At 34.1% G+C, this 18,540-nt stretch overlaps 4 protein-coding genes across 5 annotated transcripts; 3 read left to right on the forward strand and 1 right to left on the reverse strand.

Moving 5' to 3' along the window:
- Positions 1-2,950: 2,950 nt before the first annotated feature.
- On the forward strand, positions 2,951-4,294 carry LOC139858341 (protein SPIRAL1-like 1). The gene is made up of 2 exons (XM_071847197.1): positions 2,951-3,267; positions 4,214-4,294. Exons 1-2 carry the CDS (start codon positions 3,004-3,006, stop codon positions 4,292-4,294), a joined length of 345 nt encoding a protein of 114 aa, XP_071703298.1. The 5' UTR covers positions 2,951-3,003.
- Positions 4,295-8,093: 3,799 nt separating this feature from the next.
- Positions 8,094-11,385, forward strand: LOC139858405 (RHOMBOID-like protein 12, mitochondrial). Its single transcript, XM_071847259.1, has 8 exons — positions 8,094-8,494; positions 8,878-9,001; positions 9,329-9,448; positions 9,864-9,968; positions 10,065-10,109; positions 10,198-10,302; positions 10,396-10,437; positions 11,127-11,385. The coding sequence occupies exons 1-8, from the start codon at positions 8,133-8,135 to the stop codon at positions 11,214-11,216; spliced, it is 993 nt and encodes a 330-aa protein (XP_071703360.1). The 5' UTR covers positions 8,094-8,132; the 3' UTR covers positions 11,217-11,385.
- Positions 11,386-12,007: 622 nt separating this feature from the next.
- On the reverse strand, positions 12,008-15,900 carry LOC139857657 (psbP-like protein 1, chloroplastic). Of its 2 annotated transcripts, none has more exons than XM_071846479.1 (9): positions 15,796-15,900; positions 15,161-15,259; positions 14,967-15,057; positions 14,727-14,810; positions 13,946-14,028; positions 13,710-13,832; positions 12,873-12,944; positions 12,694-12,790; positions 12,008-12,270 (listed from the first exon to the last, which is right to left on the reverse strand). In XM_071846479.1, the coding sequence occupies exons 2-9, from the start codon at positions 15,200-15,202 to the stop codon at positions 12,167-12,169; spliced, it is 696 nt and encodes a 231-aa protein (XP_071702580.1). In that variant the 5' UTR covers positions 15,203-15,259; positions 15,796-15,900; the 3' UTR covers positions 12,008-12,166. The 2 variants fall into 2 exon arrangements, with proteins under 2 accessions (XP_071702580.1, XP_071702578.1); XM_071846477.1 differs by having other exon boundaries at positions 14,727-14,825.
- Positions 15,901-16,146: 246 nt separating this feature from the next.
- On the forward strand, positions 16,147-17,972 carry LOC139857664 (small ribosomal subunit protein mL104 (rPPR9)). Its single transcript, XM_071846488.1, has one exon. It carries the CDS (start codon positions 16,156-16,158, stop codon positions 17,701-17,703), a length of 1,548 nt encoding a protein of 515 aa, XP_071702589.1. The 5' UTR covers positions 16,147-16,155; the 3' UTR covers positions 17,704-17,972.
- Positions 17,973-18,540: the final 568 nt, after the last annotated feature.

An 18,540-nucleotide genomic window follows, 5' to 3' on the forward strand; every position in this document is an offset into this window, starting at 1 on the left:
TTTGACACTCGTCACGTACATGTTATGGCACTACCGGCTCGATGGTTCATACCATAACATTCACAAATAAATACGTCAAATACACATACGTATAATTACTCCACTCACCTTATAGTCTTTTGTGAAAGTTAGCCGAACTTGCAACCTTCAACGTAACGTACCTATTACATTAGGCACATAATCAAACACACAATCAAGTTGGTCAACCAACTCACTCACCAACCTAGCGTCATTTCGACCCTTGGTGCAATTCCGACCCATTTGCACACTTAACCCTAAAATTGGGTCAACTTCGATAAAACCCTATCGCTAGCCAATTATGGTCTTAATACCCATATAATCACAAGTTTAATGTGTTAACATACTTATTTAACAACTTAGGGCATCAACGACCCGTTTGACCCATTCCAAGGTTTACACACCCATTCGGGTCACCACATACCCAAATAACACCCACTCACATAACATCTAGGCTTGCTAGTAGTTAACTAACCAATTTAAGGTTCATAAACACATTTAACATTTCAAAACCCTAAGTTAGTCATCTTTGAGTCCTCAAGACTCAACTTACCCAAAAAACCCCCAAATTACTAACAAATGGGTTTTATGTTCATTACTAACTCAAACCCTAACACTTAAACAATTAAAACAAGGAAATCAAGGTTAAGACTTACCGCTACAATCAAAATGTAGCTAGGGATTAGATGAACAACTTTAAAATTCGAGCTTCGACCCGAAATGAGCTTCTTCCTCCTTTGCTTGAGCTTTCTCACACTAGAACTTCCTCTCTCTCTAGAATTGATGTGGGAGTGATAAAGTGGATGAAAATGAAGTTATGAAATCCACCAAACTGATCTTGGGGCCTTAAACTCGTCCCTTAAGTGAAAGTACCAAATTGCCCCTTTAAAATATCTAATAAGGTGGAAGTGAGCTGTCAGCTCGATATGCGCGCTGCGCATCCAAGTGCGCACCGCACACTTCCACTTTTACAGATTCCAGACTTTATTTTTATATATAAAAAGTACAATTTGTATTCGGGTCTTACACTACCCCTACATATTAGCCATCACAACTTAAAGTGTGAGGATACCACCATTGAAAGTGATCGACAATCGATGAATAGAAAACATGCAAAGCAAATAGAAAAAACGGATGTCAAATCCATGAAGAAGAGAAGCAACAAATTGGGCAAAGACGCATAAGTAGTGCAAATAAACTTAGTAGATGCGAGAAAGATTAGGGGAGAAAACCACATGCCATGACGAAGTGAAACTCCAGTGAACATTCCAAAATGACGACTGAAAAGAAAAGATAAACCGTACGCCATAAATAAACAAGTTAACAAATCATCTCGTAAATGATTAAAAAATTAAATTAAATTTAAATTCGCCTGTCGTGTATGTGTAACTATTTTATTTTAATATATACTAACTTGCTTTTTAAAAACATTTAACATTTAGTAATTTAACAATTTACTTGAAATTCAAGGGATCAAAAAAAGCGCGACAATCACTTGTTATCACATGTAGTCAAAACTACTCAATCACATGTGATTGACTTTTTTAACTCTCAACCCTAAACTCTAAACCCTAAACTCTAAACCCTAAACTAACCCTTAACACTATATCCAGTGTTTAGGTTTAGAAATTGGGGTTTAGGGTTTTATTTTTAGGATTTAGATTTCGTTTTTAACACAAAATTTTTGAAAAAAAATTGTAATAAAAGATTGAATTTTTTTTTCCAATCACATGTGATTATCACGTCAGATATCGCGTTCTCCTTAAATTATTGAATCCAAAGATGACTCTTAACTAATCTTAATTTAATTTATGCTATCCTCGTTCTAACGCCGGGGACATTCCCTAAATTCCCATCCCCATTAAATTTAAATTAACGGATCTCATCTCAAAAGATTTAAATTGAAAATTAAAATTAGAATTAAAAAATTTTAAATGAAAAAATAAATTTAAAATAAAAATAAAAAATATACTACTCCAGTACTCCGTATATGGTAATGTAACGATATATGTATCGTTGTCTAGACCAAATTTTAGGGTCTCACTACACCGCCGCTTCCCAGTCTTCTTGGTAAACTCATTTTCTAACCCCTTTCTCACTAAATTTCAATCCGATCTGTGTTTTATATCAATATAAAAATCAGTGATAAATGTAGTTTCATTTGTTCTGATTATTTCGCTTATTATGATTGATGATTGATGATTTTTGTTAATTTCTTATACTAACAGCTAATCTTTGCTGATATATAGATGAATTGATTGATACAGTCAGTGTTTAGGAGCCCTATTTTCCCCCTAATTTCGCTCGTCTTTCAGATCTGATCTCAGATCCACACTCCAGGTAAAATCTATCTTTAAAATTAAACATTTGCCGTTTAATTTAGTAGAATAACATAAAATAATAATTGTAACGTACCGATGGTTTTTTTTTTTTTTTTTTTTTTTTTTTTTTTTTTGTTATGCGTAGTATTTGAGCTGTTAATTCATCCGTATACACGAGATCTGATACGTTTACTATACGATCCGTCATCTATATGCATGATTGAATTTTGTATTTAATATATTTATTTCTTGGATTTAAAATAAAGCCATATTATAACTGTTTAGGTTGAAGGTCGTTTTAAGTATTTATGTACCAAGTATACAAGGGAAGTTATATAAACTTACTGAATTTTGTTGAACTAGCTTTGGAGGTTGAGTGATTAAAGCATTGAGCTTAAACACATGAATTAAATTACATATTTAGGCCTCGTTTTACAGTGTATTTTAGACAGGGTCTATTTTCACAAATATAAATGATCCAGGTGTTAGCAAAATATAGATCAATACGTTTCAATAATGAGTGTTAATTATCATTAAAAGACATCATTATCCTTGAACTCTATTATTTTTTCTTGAATCACATTCGTGTTTGTTAATTGCTAAACTTACAATGGTTTTTTGCATTATGATCAAGGTAAGCTTTTAGAAGTTTAAAGTAGAGATTATGGGTCGTGGTGTCAGCAGTGGTGGAGGACAGAGTTCACTTGATTATCTTTTTGGTAGTGGAGATGAGCCAAAGCCCGCCACAGTGTCTGCAGCGGCTCCTGCTGCACCAAGCGAGGCCCATGTTGCGGCTACTGCTGAGCCAGCTTCTAAACCTGCAGCGGCAATAACACCCCCCGAAAAACAGATTCCAGCTGGCGTTCAGAGTAGCAAGCTTAACAACTATGTTCGAGCTGATGGTCAGAATACTGGCAACTTTCTCACGGTATGATATTATTATTTATAGAAGTTACTTTGCACTGGTTATGACTCTAAGAAAATATTTAGGTTTTACTGTCTCAGATTTTATTGTGAAGTTTTTGTGTGATACAAAATAGTAACATTCCATAATCTGCTATAAGGAAATGAGTTGTTCAAGGTAGTGTTTTGATGCAGTCTCTACTTTCGGGTAGACGTGTTTGTGTCTACATCTTACCGGGTATTAATCTTGTTTTTTTGGACAACAGTTAGTTGGGGATCACCCAGGGGGGACTTAACCACCCACGTGATCATCTTCCGCAGTTGCTATACCCACCCCCAACTGCGTGCACCAATCCCATACGGGGAATGGACGGTAACCCCCCCCCCCCCCCCCCCCCCCCCCACCCAACCACCCAAAAAAAAAAACCCTCCCAAACGCGAGGCAGGGATGAAATTGCGTGGTTAATATGTAGCCAACGAGGGTTCAGGGTTGAACTCCTGACATCCCCTAAAGGAGGCAGGCCACCAACCGCTGGACCACATCACAACTTCATTAATGTTGTTGTGTCTGGTTGTGCTTTCGTTTTGTGGGCTTAAAATTTACAAATATTTAGTAGTTTTTGGAAAACTGTGATTTTCATTAAACTAGTTACAGATAGGATGACCATAAAGGGGTGCATGTAAAAAAACGATAGGCGTGTTGTGAAAAGGGGTTACATGGTGATTTTCTTTTACGACATATATTGTTCCATATCCAGATTTTTTTTTTTTTAAACCCAAGGAAACTTACTATTGCGATTTTATCGCAAGAATTGTGATAATTAGTACCCAGATGACAAACATACATGCAAAACAATATTTACCTGAAAAAGATAACAAAATTGTTGCTTTTGGTTTATTGCATACGTTGTATTTTGAATATTTGAAGAAGGTTTTTTTGCACGTTGGTTTACATTCGTGATCATGTGCAGGATCGTCCTTCAACCAAAGTTCATGCTGCTCCAGGTGGAGGGTCTTCGTTGGGTTACCTGTTTGGTGATGGAGGCAAGTGATATTGCTGTGTAAAATATATATAAGTATCAAGTATTGTTTGCTATCAGTTTGAATCTGGGTGTGGTTTGGTTTGAAGAAACCGTTGTCTTTTTGGTAACTTTTAACATTAAGAGTTGTAAGAAATGTTTGATCCTAATATCCCAGAATGATGGTTCAATGGATGTTGTCTCATACTCGTGTTTCAAGATGTTTGCAGGGGGTCAAAATTATAATCTTCCAAACCTTATATAATTATATCGTGCAAGAAACAAGTAAAATATAGCATGGAGATTTTTTTTTTTGAATTGAAATTGTAAACTAAAAGGTTACATGAGTGGTTGGCTGATAAAATTAGACCATCAAGTACACAAAGTATATCTTAGAGTTCGAGTCTACGCAAAATATGTCTTACAGCACTATCTAATGGACGACAGTTTAAGTCAAGTAATGAAAAGTTACCGATTACAAGATGCAAAAAAATTGACAATGTACTTGGTATTTAGTTGACTTCAGTTATGGTTTATGCTTTAAAAAGAGGTAATTGATTAAAAATTATGTAAAACTGGAATGGGTCATGTGGGTCAAAAGCTGCCCAAATTGTATTTGCTGAAGCATACAACTGCCTCGTCTTGCTACAAAGCTAATAGTAGTATTGTATTAATGATATTTTCGCAAATGATATTTTCGCAATCACAATTCACTACTCTATTTGTTTACAGAAAAACAAGCTCTATTACCCAACCCAACCCGGACACTTCATCCTAGACCAAACTGATCAACCCATTTTAATTTGTTACCCTACCTGCCCATTTGTCCACTTCTACTCAAGACTACTGAACACAAGTCAACCCAGCATAGAATTTAATATTAGTGAGGCATGAAAGTATCTAGGTCAAGACTTGAGCCTGACTACACAGGAGAAATCAATATAGACCGACAATAAGAAACAAACTACAAGTCGAAAACCAACTAATATGAGGTTTCCTGCATATTATGATCATATAAACTAGTCAATTTGAAGCATATAATGATCACATATGATGACGTGATAATAGGAAGTTAGTGGTGATAGTTATGTTAAGTAGCGTTTAGTTATGAGTATGTGATACCGAGTACATTGTTATAGAGAGGTAACGTTTATGTGAAGTGTGGCGATTCATAAAATTATTAATGATAGTAGTCAAAGAGCACTTTCAATCATCTTTCTTTCAATATAAAATAATATTATTATTGCTTTTTCTAGATTTCTTTTAATAAAATTTAGATGTGACGATGTAAAATCGTCCATTGATTCACTTGATGCATTGTTAGGTGATCATCACACGCTTTTTTTAATCCATATACCCTAAAAATTGGTCGCAACAAATATATCGTAAAACAACATATACAATTAGCATTCTCGTTCTTCTCCCTTATTTCTAAAGTCAGTAATAGAAAGTTAGATCATCTTTATCCCTGAAGGGCGTGTTGGCGTGTTGCTGGGTAGGGGTGGGGTGCTTGATGAACGTGCTGCCAGACTGCTGTATAATGGGTGGCGTGCTGATTGGCGTGTTAGGGGTATTTTTTTATTTCTTTTTCATTTTTCTTTCATTTATATTGATTTTAATTGCTCTTATTATATTACATCTATAGTTTCTATTATATTGCTAAAATGATGATGTCATTATTAGACTAATTCCTTTGTTAAGAAAAAATCAAAAAGAAAAAGAAAAAAATATAAGCATGGTGGGTGATGTCATTAATCTAAATAATTTTGAATTAAAATTAAATCTTATTAATTAATTATTATTATTAAATCTTATTAATAATTATTTTAATTATTAAAATTAAATAATTTTAAATTATTGTAATTAATTATTTTGAATTGAGTACGAGAATGTATAAAAGTTAGGTAGAAGGAAACCAATTTTATATTTATATTTTTAATTTACACTTTTAAAATAAAATGACAACAAATATTATCTCTTATGATTGGATGTGGATTATTTAATATGCATTTTATGTGTTTGATGAAATGTACAGCTGACGAGTTTCTTAGTCGGACTATGTGGTTTCACGGGTCATTAAACTAAATAAGTTTAGCATTTACGTTTATTTAATAACTAAAACATATCATTAAACTGTTTCGTTTAAACAAACCCGTGGTTCCACGGGTCATTTCACTAGTATTTATTAATAATTATAATAATTATATTATATATGTATAATTATAGATACAGTCGTATGTATAATTTTTAATACAAAATAAATTTTCATTTACTAGTTTTGTCATCTACTATACAAGTTTTTAAAGTCTAATTGATAAGCCCGTATTCATATATGGACAAGCCCATATTTTAACACTACCCAATATATATTTTTACAAAACTAGGTTTATTATTTTATCTCTGTAGTCGTCTTTCCCCAAACTCAACTGTACGTTTTTCTTCTCTATTTCTTCTATATTCTTAATTTCTATATTTCTTCTATGTAAATTATTTAAAATATGAATATATGTATATATCCATTGCAAAATTGAAAGGTATATAACCTCCCACGTCACCAATTGAACCAACACGCAGCAAAATGTTCATGTTGGGTTGAAACACGCCAGCCTCCCACCACCGCAACACGCCGCGATAACCCGTACCCGGCGGCGTGTTGGTTCCAAAACCAGCCCAGCACGCCGGCGTTAAAGACGGTCTTAGAAACAATATACTTGGTGTTGGTTGATATTCCTTCTTTCACCATTGTTTTACCTTAATCATCACCATAAAAAGTTGAAACTCACTTGTCTTCTTTCATTTCCTTATTATTATTCTTCTTCATTTCTCCAACCAGTCAATACTCTCACCAAAAATCGATATTGTTCTTAAATCTTATTCATCATCTAAATATATGTTTGCGATTTCACACTTTTGATCGAGTGATTATAAGAATTATTGTGGGTTAATATTAGTTACTACAGAGTTCTTCAGTCTTACTTTAATTTTATAAAACCGAATAGCATTTTTAAAACTCTAAATTTATATATATTACATGAAGGTTAATATTGTGCCTTTAGGATCTTAAAGACCAGGGTGAAGACTGTTTACCTGTGAAATATGCAATACAAAGTGAAAATTTTTTTTTGGGCTTTTAATTTAACTAGTGATACCACTTAACAATTTAAACTTTTTTTGAGTGATAATGTTAGATAATATAATTTTTTTGAATTTTTAACTACTGACACTCGTGACTATACCTAAATCTGCAACTGAATATACATTAACTTGTATTCAACAAACTCATAATCAGAAATTGTAATGATACATTATAAAAATAAAAATAGTAATTATTAGATTAAATTAATGAGTATAACTACAAGTCTACAGAGTGGTTTCCAAGCCTTAGTAAGGGGACTCGCGATTAGTTGCCAATCAACCTTGGTTCAATTCCGATAAGAGGGAGGTTTTCTCCAAGATTTTTTCGCGATTAGCTGCCAAGCAACCCGGGTCAATCCTTGAAGTTTCCTACCTAGCTTGTGTGGGTCGCAAATGAGAGTATTCGATGGAGAAATTTGCCGTTAAAAAAAATATTCAATCAAATTTTAAGTGCACTAAAACCATCTTAACATATATGACGGGTCATAGTAATTTACATATTGTTTCCTTTTTGTGTGTATAGAATAATACGTAGTACTCCGTAATAAATAAGGGGGAGTTTAGGTCACATGCCTCTCAGTTGCAAATTTGCCAATTTCATGATTTATCAAACACTCCAATGCAATTTTAGTGTCAGTGTTTTACCCAAAAGATCTTCGTATTCATTTGGGAATTAGGGTTTGAATCATCTTCATCTTCATTTTTACTACAATTCGTTTGCTTAAATCGTCAAACAATGCAGAAGCTATTCTCCCTTAAACTAATCACCAAAAACCCAAGAAAATTTGCCTCACAATCCATACGATCAAACCCAATTTCCCACCACCAGGCCCCCAATGTGCCCCACCACCACCACCACAACCATGGAATCTATCACTACACCACTTGTTCAAAGCCGTTGCAGCAAACGCCCACCAACTGTTTGATGAAAGTCCTTTCAAATCCACTTCTTTTGAGGCATTTTTTGCCTAATGGGCTTTCGAAACTGAAAAGTTCAAGCAAGTTATTTGTGAGTGATGGAGGGTTTGGGTCTCTAACAGCTCAATTTCAAAGACATGGTTTTCAAATCAATCAACCGATTAGTTACCAAAAAACTTGGTAATTTGTTCTGTTTTACTGTTAACTACTCCTTGATCATTTGAGGATGTAATTAGGGTTTGTGGTCTCATTTTTAGAGCGATAAAAGTTGCAAACTTTGTATTAGAACATATTACTTGTTAGGTTTACACATTATTTTTGGGCTAAAGAAAGGTTTCATGCTGTTGATATAGATTAGACTTCCATGAACAATTTTTTTATTCTTTTTTAACTTTCTGCATAAGTACAAAAAGTTTATGTTTGGTTAAAGCACCAATTATCTAGTTTGAGCTAGTGAAATCACACACACACATGCTATATTATACATACATATATAAAACTTTGAGCTGGGTGAGATCAATTGAAGCACGTTTATGATGGTGAATTTGTTTTTGTGTTTGCAGGTTGTCACAGTTTAGAAGGAGACTCACAGTTGATAATACAGTAATAGGATTGATTGTAGCAAATGTGGCTGTGTTTCTGTTGTGGAGAGTTGCTGACCGTAGGTTCATGGTGCAGAATTTCATGGTCAGTTTGTTGTTGGCTATTCTGTTTGTTTTCAATTGACATAATCAAATATAGTATTTTTTGTGTAGTAGAGGGTGCAATTTCGACTCTTTACTTGTGAACGTGCTGAGTAGCATTATGTATTATCTCAAATGGGTCAAATTTCAAAAATCTAGTCATAAGGGAAATATGTTGAATGGCAACCAAAGATTATTCTTAATGCACAAATATCTATTAAATATAATAGTAGCATATGATTGTAGTAAATTAGCTTTGACAAGTTATTTAATCCGCCCATTTTGCCACCTCTTGAAGTTAATTTCTTTTTCAAATATTTCATATGCACAGGTACAAGTTGACAACTTTAAAAGTGGACGGATCCATACTATGATAACTGCTGCTTTCAGTCATAATGAAGTTGGCCATATTGTCTCCAACATGATTGGGCTATATTTTTTCGGTAAAAGTGTAAGTTCACTTCAGTGTTGAAAGTCCTTAATGACATAACTTTATTGATGTTTTAATCTATAAATTGTTGCTCAGACAATTAATTATGTACGTCCTTGCCTCGTTTGGCGACATAGTATTCCTATAAGCCTGTTTGTAAACATGATTTGTAATTCTTGTTTTGAACAAATCAAAACACATTTAACAAGACTGTATTCTTTTCAGAAATAAGGATACAATATATACAGACACAATGTTAAACTGGGTTGAATTAAAGTTAAATAGTCAACAAATGTCTTTTTATAGTAATAGTAAACCATGATTATATTATAATCAATTTACTTTTTTTATAAATACCATTTAGAAGACACATTATAATTACATCAACGTCATAATGTTCATTGCGTATGCTTTTTTATGCTAATTATTTGGACAGATTGGACACCAATTTGGGCCTGAATTTCTGATTAAGTTGTACCTAGCTGGGGCCTTTGTTGGTTCAGCCTTTTATTTGGTGCACCATGCTTTTCTGTCCTTACAGGTACAAAAGTTATTCACTACATTAACCTTGTTACTAATACCACATTAAGGTACCAAATATTGACTAAATATATTATTATATATTTGCTTACTGCAGAATAAGCGAATGTTTGAACGGGACCCTTCAAAAGTTCCGGGTCTGGTACGTTTAACGTTTCTGTGCGTTTCAAACTTTTGGTCATGTGTAGGAAATCATATATATGACTTGCAACAACGATTTCACTTTTTAGGGGGCAAGTGGTGCAGTAAATGCTATTTTGTTGCTTGATATATTCCTTAACCCAACAAAAACTATATATCTCGAGTTCATACTACCAGTCCCTGCTATCTTACTGGTAAATTAACATTTTTTTTACTGCAGTGATTATTCATTCTTATAGTTTTTGTGTATCTGGTAAATGTTTTTTTTTTTCATGTGGTCATTTTAGGGGATATTTTTTATTGGACATGATATGATGAGAATATTAGAGGTATGATCCTAAATCTAATGTCAACAATCTATTTTCTTTCTTTTTTTGACTGTAGCTGTTTTGAGTTTTTTTTTTTTTTTTTTTCTTTTTTATTTTTTATTTTTCTTTTTTATTTTTATTTTTTATCCTAGCGTTCAAATATGATATCACCAATCTATTTTTGCTATGAGATGACAAAAGTACTCTCAGGTGCAACTGTGCAAGGCGGCACATAACTGAGTTTAGCCAGAGGCGAAGCCAGGATTTGAAGATGGGGGTGGCTTACTCGATAACAAATATTATATTTATGATTTTTAATTAATAATAATGTAAAACAAACTAATTTTTGAAGTGATAATTGGCTAGTTGAAAATTATACGAGTCTCGGGCAATTTGACCAATTAAATTACAATTATTTGAACATAATAATACAAATGAAACTTGGTTGTTAAGGGAGGCTTATATTTTTCTGGGCATAAATTACAATTGAAATTTGGACTTTATTTGGACCTTGGGGGAGGCTGAGCACCCCTCAGTCCCCCTTGTCTCCGCCTCTGAGTTTAACAGAAAAAACTAACATCCGTTAGGCTGAGGGACCAACCGCGTCAATAAAAAACATAAATGGCTCTCGCGCAATATTTTGCAAACATTGGGGACCAACCACGTAATATTTTCTATTTAAATTTAACTATGAGCTTTTAAATTTTCAGGGAAACAGTCAAGTTTCGGGATCGGCTCATTTGGGCGGTGCTGCAGTTGCTGTCATTGCTTGGGCGCGAATGAGGAAGGGACGTTTCTAAATTATCTTCATCATACTAACAATTATTTGACTTGAAAATGTAGATTCAGTTATTGTTTGTCGCTTATTTATCAACTTACGCCCCTTTTTGAGTCGATTCAGGACTCCATATCCTATGTAGTTAAACTGCCCCATCAACCCTTTTGCTATTACAATTGGGCTTAAAATCTTGCAGTTTGTAAATGATCTAGAGTCATAGTGAATGAATGAATGAATGAATGAATGAATCTGAATAGCCTCTCAGCTGGTCGGGTCAAAATGTTGACTAATAATAATTTCATTATATGATTAGAAAATAGAAAAGAAATGATATATATAACCATAATTTCAGTCTTAATGTTGAACTTGTAACATATTTCATGTTTTAGACAGTCGATTATGTATCGATACATGATAATAAGATTGCATACCATTATAAACATTAATCGTGTAACATTTGTTAAAAATCACGAAATTGATGGTTACTTTTATGGTCAACGTTTCATCCTGTACATAAATTTATAAAAGGAATTGTGACTAGATTCATCCGGTACCAGGTCTCGCGCTCGAGGGCTTGATTACCCGAGGTTTTACCTTCTATGGGGGAGTTAATGTGTTCATAGGAGGGTTTCCTTGCTTACCCAAAAAATTTGTAAAGGAATTATTTCTTGGGTCGATTATCATCCGATCAACCATGCATCTACAAGAAAGACATCTAGATACTGAAAAGTCGATGTTGTTTTGCTTTCTTGGATTTTGATTTTGATACATCAAAAGCAAATCAAAACTTTACCTTCACATAATCATACCACAGAATACAAGGTTTCTTGATATATTTAATAAAATTGGAGCGAAAAAGTTGCTTAAACATGATTGTTATTGAGTATATAGTAGGAAAAATACTTATACTTACTCAACTATATATGGAAATTGTATAGCCTGTAGAGTTTAGCTAAAAGTTGAATGAATTCTTTAGACATTAAAGAGTTTGAAGGAATCAACGACAACGTTTAATTTGTCTTTCATCTTTCCCCATCGTCTCTCGTTTGCCCCAGTTGTCAAAGTGTAGAATTTCCCTGAAATTATTTAAAAATATGATTCAACAATATAAAAGGGTCTATTTGGGTTGGATTTCATCTCCAACAGGTGACAGTACGACAATGATGAAGATGAAAGTTCTGGAAATGGCAATCTTGGCTCATTTACTTATTTTAAAGGGTCTATTTGGATCATATTTCATCTCCAACAGGTGCAACACGTCAAGGATCACCCAACGAGCTTTCAAATGATTAAAACATTCTAAAACGCTTAATAAGATTATCGGTTAAAAGCTCAGCATTTATAATCAATTTAAAACGTTCAGAAAAAAGAAAAATATATTCTTGCGATTTGGGTCGGGCCCGCATTTAATATTACCTGTTATGACCCATAACCAAACCTGTCTAACCCACTCAATTTGCCACCTCAAGGAGAAATTAATGATTGACAACTGTTTATACCGTTGCCAATGGCGATTGTGCTGAGAGCATGGCGAGTGAAGTTTGGGGCTTGAGCAACAAACTCAAACGTATAATAAGTTTTTCCGTCGACATCATGCTGTGTCATAAAACAAGTACTAACACTCAGTTTTATCCACACACGCATACTGTCTCAATGTTGATAAAATTACAAATCTAACCTCTGTTGCTGTAAGTAATTTTGTTTTCTGTGAAGGGGGAGCAAGAACCTTTTTTATTAAAGCTTCTGCAACCTGAAATTATAGTGCAAAAGCATAAAAAGCTGTCACATATCCTTTTTCTCCGATGTTTAAAAAAAGCTGCATCGTTCTTTTTGAATTTCTTTTGTTATAACGAAGTTAATGGTATTAATTTTGGCTAACAATAGTTGCAACAATCCAAGACAAGGATATAGGCGTGCCCATTTCAACAAAATTACTTATTAATGAGTCGATTTGGATTTTAATTCATCTCCAACGACCCAAATGGGTCAAATAAACAGATTAACCTAAATGGGAAACATGTTCAAATGAGTCCAACAGTGTAACAGGTTGAAAGTTGCCAAAAACTGCCTTTTCTCCTAATAAATAACTTATTTCAAAAGTAAATCATTATTGAAAATGCATAGTTTTCCCAAAAAAATTGAACCTTTTCAATTGTTTATAGAAAATGAACATGCAACGTCTTCAGCCATTACCCAAACTGCCCATATTGACCTTGGTCGCCCTAACGTGTGGGTCATCAGATCACCCAAGTAGGTATTCAGTGGCAGAACCTGAATTCGACCTGAGATAATGAAAGGGGGGTAAACACAAAAAAAAAAACCCTTATTTTTTAGTATTTTTTTTTTAGTGTAAAAATTTTTTCTCCCGAAATCGAGTCGGGGCGGATACCCTCTTTTGCCTCCACAATGTTCCGCCTCTGTGGGTATTTGACCCGTATCATGATGCATGAAGCAACTAATCTTTACAACAGAAGTAATAAAGATTAAAGATGCATATATTGATAGATGATCAAACCTCTTTTGGAGAACCAAGGTCTCGAATGTCCTCTTTGTTTGTAGGAAAAACAGTAACGCTGACATTTTCTAAGGGTTCAATAACGTCTTTAAAAACTTTGTCTTGGCCTTCAATAACAACTTCCTGACCCGAAATAAGTGAAATAGCAACATGGTCAAAGAGACAAAGACTAACATCAGGAAAGCGTGTAACGACATTTGACTAACGGTCAAACAATAAAAAAACATCAAACACACCTGCCAACCAAAGGGATAGATGAACGAATACCCATCTTTTTTGTCAGTCACTGGTAAAAACCCTTTCGCATTTTCTGCAGCAACTGATCCATATCAAAAGTTTACTCTTAGAAAGCCGTTTATATTAAAAATGTAAATTAGAAGCCGACACATTAACTATTATCAAGGACACAGAGGAAACGTAAACCCGATAATAGAAACCGCAAGGGTGGTGAAAATGGCAGGATCATAAACGGGTTGGGTAACTGGTCAAAACGAGTAATTTTTTGTATAAGTCAAGTTTATTGACCTAAAACACGTGTAAGTTAACTATTTTTATTATAATGATTTTTCTAACGACAACCCTTAGGGCTGTCATTAATGCGCAGAAAAGACATGTACATTTCAAAAACCACCATATAAAAGTCAACATAAACCGTTCTGTATGATACAGTAACTCACCTTAACGACAACCTTAAGGCTCTCGTTAGAAATAACCGTATTATAAATATAATTACATAAATAGTAATTGCATCAAATATGTGTGCGGAATTTTTTTTATTATCATATAATGGTGATATAAATAATGCTTTGAATTAAAATTATTTAGCAGGTTTTTTGCAGCAAAAGTACACTTTGGGCAAGTTTTAACCTGTCTGACCCGTCTCTGAATAAGCTACTCTTTATTTGACACATTATAAGTACCAGGTTGAAAAAGCCACCTCCAAGAACAAATAATAATAAACATACCTTACGTAATATTTTACCAGAACAAAATAAATCAGCGTGAAAAAGTACATACATGCAGTTGATTGCTGATATGACAAAAGGAGCCAAGGAGCAACTGTTATCCCAGTAGCAAGCAATTGGCGTCTCCCTGTTTTATCTGTAAACCGAGAAACTTTGTTTTTGTTAACAAAGTGAAAACATTTCTTTAGATCAAAATAACATAAACTACATAAGTTACAAAATGTATGTATAACATATAACATTAACGTAATATATAATATATAATATAAATGATAATGATACTTATGTTTACCTTGTAGAGAGGTTGAAGGACCCGATATTTGCTTTGCTCTAACGATGAAGCGGACTCCTTTAGGGAACCGGCCATTAGTACACAGCCCTAGCTGATACATAAAGTCAACTTACATCAATGTTTGGGTGTGATGTTGACTTTGTTTCCCGAAGTCAACTTTCAAGAAATGGGCCAAAAGAAGAGATGATATAAACCTGAGTCTGATGAATACAAGGTAACTGTTGCAGAGACAACATTTCTTTTCTTGGTTCTGCACAAGGGCACTGATTATGCAATGTCTAATTGCAATCACTCTGACAAAATAGTTTTAAAATTCTTAGAAATGTAATTTAGATTATAAGAACCCAAAAAACTAACATCCAATACAAGGATATTATATTATAATTGTCATAACATAAATAGGGGAAATGCAGTTTCATATAGTTATCTAACTAAAAACGAGTAAGGTTTTCCCTGTTCAGCTTGGAAAATGATACTGTAGTATTTTTATTCAGATATACGCAGCCTAATCTTGTTATCATTTGGCCATTTTGGATCAATTATCTAATCAATTGATTGATTGATAAGAAAAGTCATATTACTTATGGCATCATTAGTCACTAAACAAAAACAAAGCTTCACCTTTTTAGCCATAATTGAAAAATGCATTCTCCCCAAATCATTTAATTCAGTATTCTAAGCAAATTTGGAGCCATAGTTAATAATTTAGACTTTAGAACCAGACCCTATTGCATGGACAACAATAACACACAAGAACACACATACATATATACATACATACATTAATCAATATAGTTACATAAAAACATATATTAAGAACAAAATATACCTTGTTTTGGATATTAAAGCTTACAAAAGTTAGAATTACGACGAAATGATGTGAGTTCTTCACTTTGTCGTTCGAGTTTATGGCAACCACATCATCATACATACGTATATCATATATCTCTATCTTATTCTATCCACTTCCTTATATGCCTCTCATATTCCTTCATTGTTAAAAAGACCATTTTACCCTCTAGGTATAGATACAAAATCAGACCACGATTTGGGTACAATAGTCTTTCTACGTAAGCTACAACCACGATCCGAATTTCATTTTCCGGACCGGGTCAACTCATTTTTAGGTTTTCATTAACAATCTTGTTAAAAATCTTGAATTACAAACCCCTCGACCAAAACCAAAAAAATGCTTAAACCATTACCGCCGTCTGCCCACCTCCGGTCACTCCTCCGCCGTCATTTCTTATCTCCACCACTACCATCGCCACCGTCAATCCACCGTCACTACCATGTTCTCCACCCCCAAAACCCTGCACTCCCCAACCCAAAACCCTACTATTTTTTCACACCATTTTTCCCTAAATTCTTTTCTTCACAAACCCCAATTCAAGATTCACAAGAAATTGCTGAATCAATATCATATGAACTCACGAAAGACCAAAATGATCAAACAACCACTCTCCCAAAACGTCTTGATTTAAGCTTTTCACACATTACTCTCACATCAAACATCATTCAAAACACACTAAATCTTTCCCCAAAATCAGGCCGTACGGTTCTTGATTTTTTCAATTGGGTGTCAACAAGATCTGATTTTAAGCTAAATGATGAATCTTTATCATATTTTATTGAATATTTTGGCAGGAGAAAAGATTTCAAGGCTACCCATGAAGTTCTCATTGCGAATAAAGAGGTTTCGGGTAATAAATGTTTTGAATCTTTAATTGATCGTTTGGTTAGAGCTGGTAGAGCAACACAAGTGGTTGCAACCTTTGAAAAAATGGAACTTGATTATGGGTTTGTAAGAAATTTAGAATCTTTAAAGTATGTTGTTTCGAAATTGTGTGATTATGGGTTTGCTAGTAATGCCGAAAAACTGGTTACTGATGTTGCTAATGAGTTCTTCCCAGATGAGTTTATTTGTGATACTTTGATTAAAGGTTGGTGTGTTGATGGGAAACTTGATGAAGCTAGGAGATTAAGCCAAGAGATGTATCGAGGTGGGTTTGAAATCGGTCCAGTTGGATATAACGCTATTCTTGATTGTGTTTGTAAGCTTTGTAGAAAGAAAGATCCATTTCGGCTTCAATCTGAAGCTGAAAAAGTGTTGATCGATATGGACGTGGCTGGTGTTCCAAGAAATGTGGAAACTTTTAATGTTTTGATTAGTAATCTGTGTAAGATTAGGAAGACAGAGGAAGCTATGAATTTGTTTGATCGAATGGGGGAATGGGGGTGTCATCCGAATGAAGAAACGTTTCTTGTTTTGATCAAGAGTTTGTATCAAGCTGCTAGAATTGGTGAAGGGGATGAAATGATTGATAAGATGAAATCAAGCGGATTTGGGGATAAACTTGATAAGAAAGCATATTATGAATTTCTCACGATTTTGTGTGGAATCGAGAGGATTGATCATGCGCTAATGGTTTTTGCAAAAATGAAGAAAGATTGTGAACCTGGTGTTAAAACTTATGATCTGTTAATGGGTAAGTTGTGTGCTCATGGGCGGGTTGATAAGGCGAATGCTTTATTTAAAGAAGCCGAAAAGAAAGGATTACCAGTTGAAGTTAAAGCTTATAAAGTTGATCCGAGGTTCATGAAGAAGGCGGTGGTGGTGAAGGAGAAGAAGCGGGAAACGTTGCCGGAGAAAATGGCGAGGAAAAGGAGTCGTCTTAAGAAGATTCGGTTGAGCTTTGTGAAGAAGCCAAAGAAAGCGCAAAGGCGGGCTTATTAAGCATTTTGAAGGTGTGTTATGAAACTTCTTTTATCGGTATAATGATGTTATTAGCATCACTTGAGAATTTTACAATGCTTTTATCGGTATCATGTTGTTTGACAAACATTACAAGACTTCGTTTTTCGTTAGAAATAAACTTTTAAATAGGTTGGAGCTGCTGTTATAAACTTCGAGATTTAGTGTTTTAACTTCGTTTTGGCGTTGGAAGCACATCTGAGTTGTTGCAAGGACTAATGCGAAAGGCTATCAAATTTTTTTATATGTTACTCGTGTTCAATTTTTTAAATTTCCGTCTTGTTTATCATGGCGATTAACTGTTGGCGACTTTAAAGTTTGCAGTGAGTGACTGTCATTTTGCATTTAAATTGGTGTCTTGCGTGTATACGGGAAGGAAACCAATTATTAGAGATGTAAATCGTTTTCTTCATCACTTTGAAGATAGGTTGTGTTCATGCAATAATGATATTATTGGTAATCCATACGCGATTATGGTTTTCAAATGTGAGAGTCATCATCATGTAGAGGATGTGTGTTTTAAATAGGTCAAACGGGTCGGGTCGAGACCCATTTTTGTCTTTCAAAGAACTTTTTACAGTTAACATTAATGAAGTAAATTTACCTTATACAAAACAGGTAACACTAATCCATCCAAACATGAAACAAACAATTTGTGCACAAAGATTTTACCATATAATAATAACCTACAAGCATAATAAATGGCATGGTTAGGTGGACAAAGATTACCATAACATTATTATTATAGTTTCTTCAAGAAACATTTGGGTCAATCACCGGTCCCATAATCAGTTCGGTTCCACCGGGCCACCGGGGTAT

The sequence above is a fragment of the Rutidosis leptorrhynchoides genome, chromosome 7, assembly GCF_046630445.1.
Source record: "Rutidosis leptorrhynchoides isolate AG116_Rl617_1_P2 chromosome 7, CSIRO_AGI_Rlap_v1, whole genome shotgun sequence".
In the NCBI taxonomy this organism is placed as follows: Eukaryota; Viridiplantae; Streptophyta; class Magnoliopsida; order Asterales; family Asteraceae; genus Rutidosis; species Rutidosis leptorrhynchoides.

Coding starts and splice junctions, on each gene's coding strand:
- LOC139858341 (XM_071847197.1), top strand. CDS start 3,004: ATGGGTCGTGGTGTCAGCAGTGGTGGAGGACAGAGTTCACTTGATTAT. Junction 3,268..4,213: donor ATACTGGCAACTTTCTCACG/GTATGATATTAT, acceptor GATCATGTGCAG/GATCGTCCTTCAACCAAAGT.
- LOC139858405 (XM_071847259.1), top strand. CDS start 8,133: ATGCAGAAGCTATTCTCCCTTAAACTAATCACCAAAAACCCAAGAAAA. Junction 9,002..9,328: donor TCATGGTGCAGAATTTCATG/GTCAGTTTGTTG, acceptor TCATATGCACAG/GTACAAGTTGACAACTTTAA. Junction 9,449..9,863: donor TATATTTTTTCGGTAAAAGT/GTAAGTTCACTT, acceptor TTATTTGGACAG/ATTGGACACCAATTTGGGCC.
- LOC139857657 (XM_071846477.1), bottom strand. CDS start 15,202: ATGTTGTCTCTGCAACAGTTACCTTGTATTCATCAGACTCAG. Junction 14,826..14,966: donor TCCTTCAACCTCTCTACAAG/GTAAACATAAGT, acceptor ACAAAAACAAAG/TTTCTCGGTTTACAGATAAA. Junction 14,029..14,726: donor ATATCAGCAATCAACTGCAT/GTATGTACTTTT, acceptor GATATGGATCAG/TTGCTGCAGAAAATGCGAAA.
- LOC139857664 (XM_071846488.1), top strand. CDS start 16,156: ATGCTTAAACCATTACCGCCGTCTGCCCACCTCCGGTCACTCCTCCGC.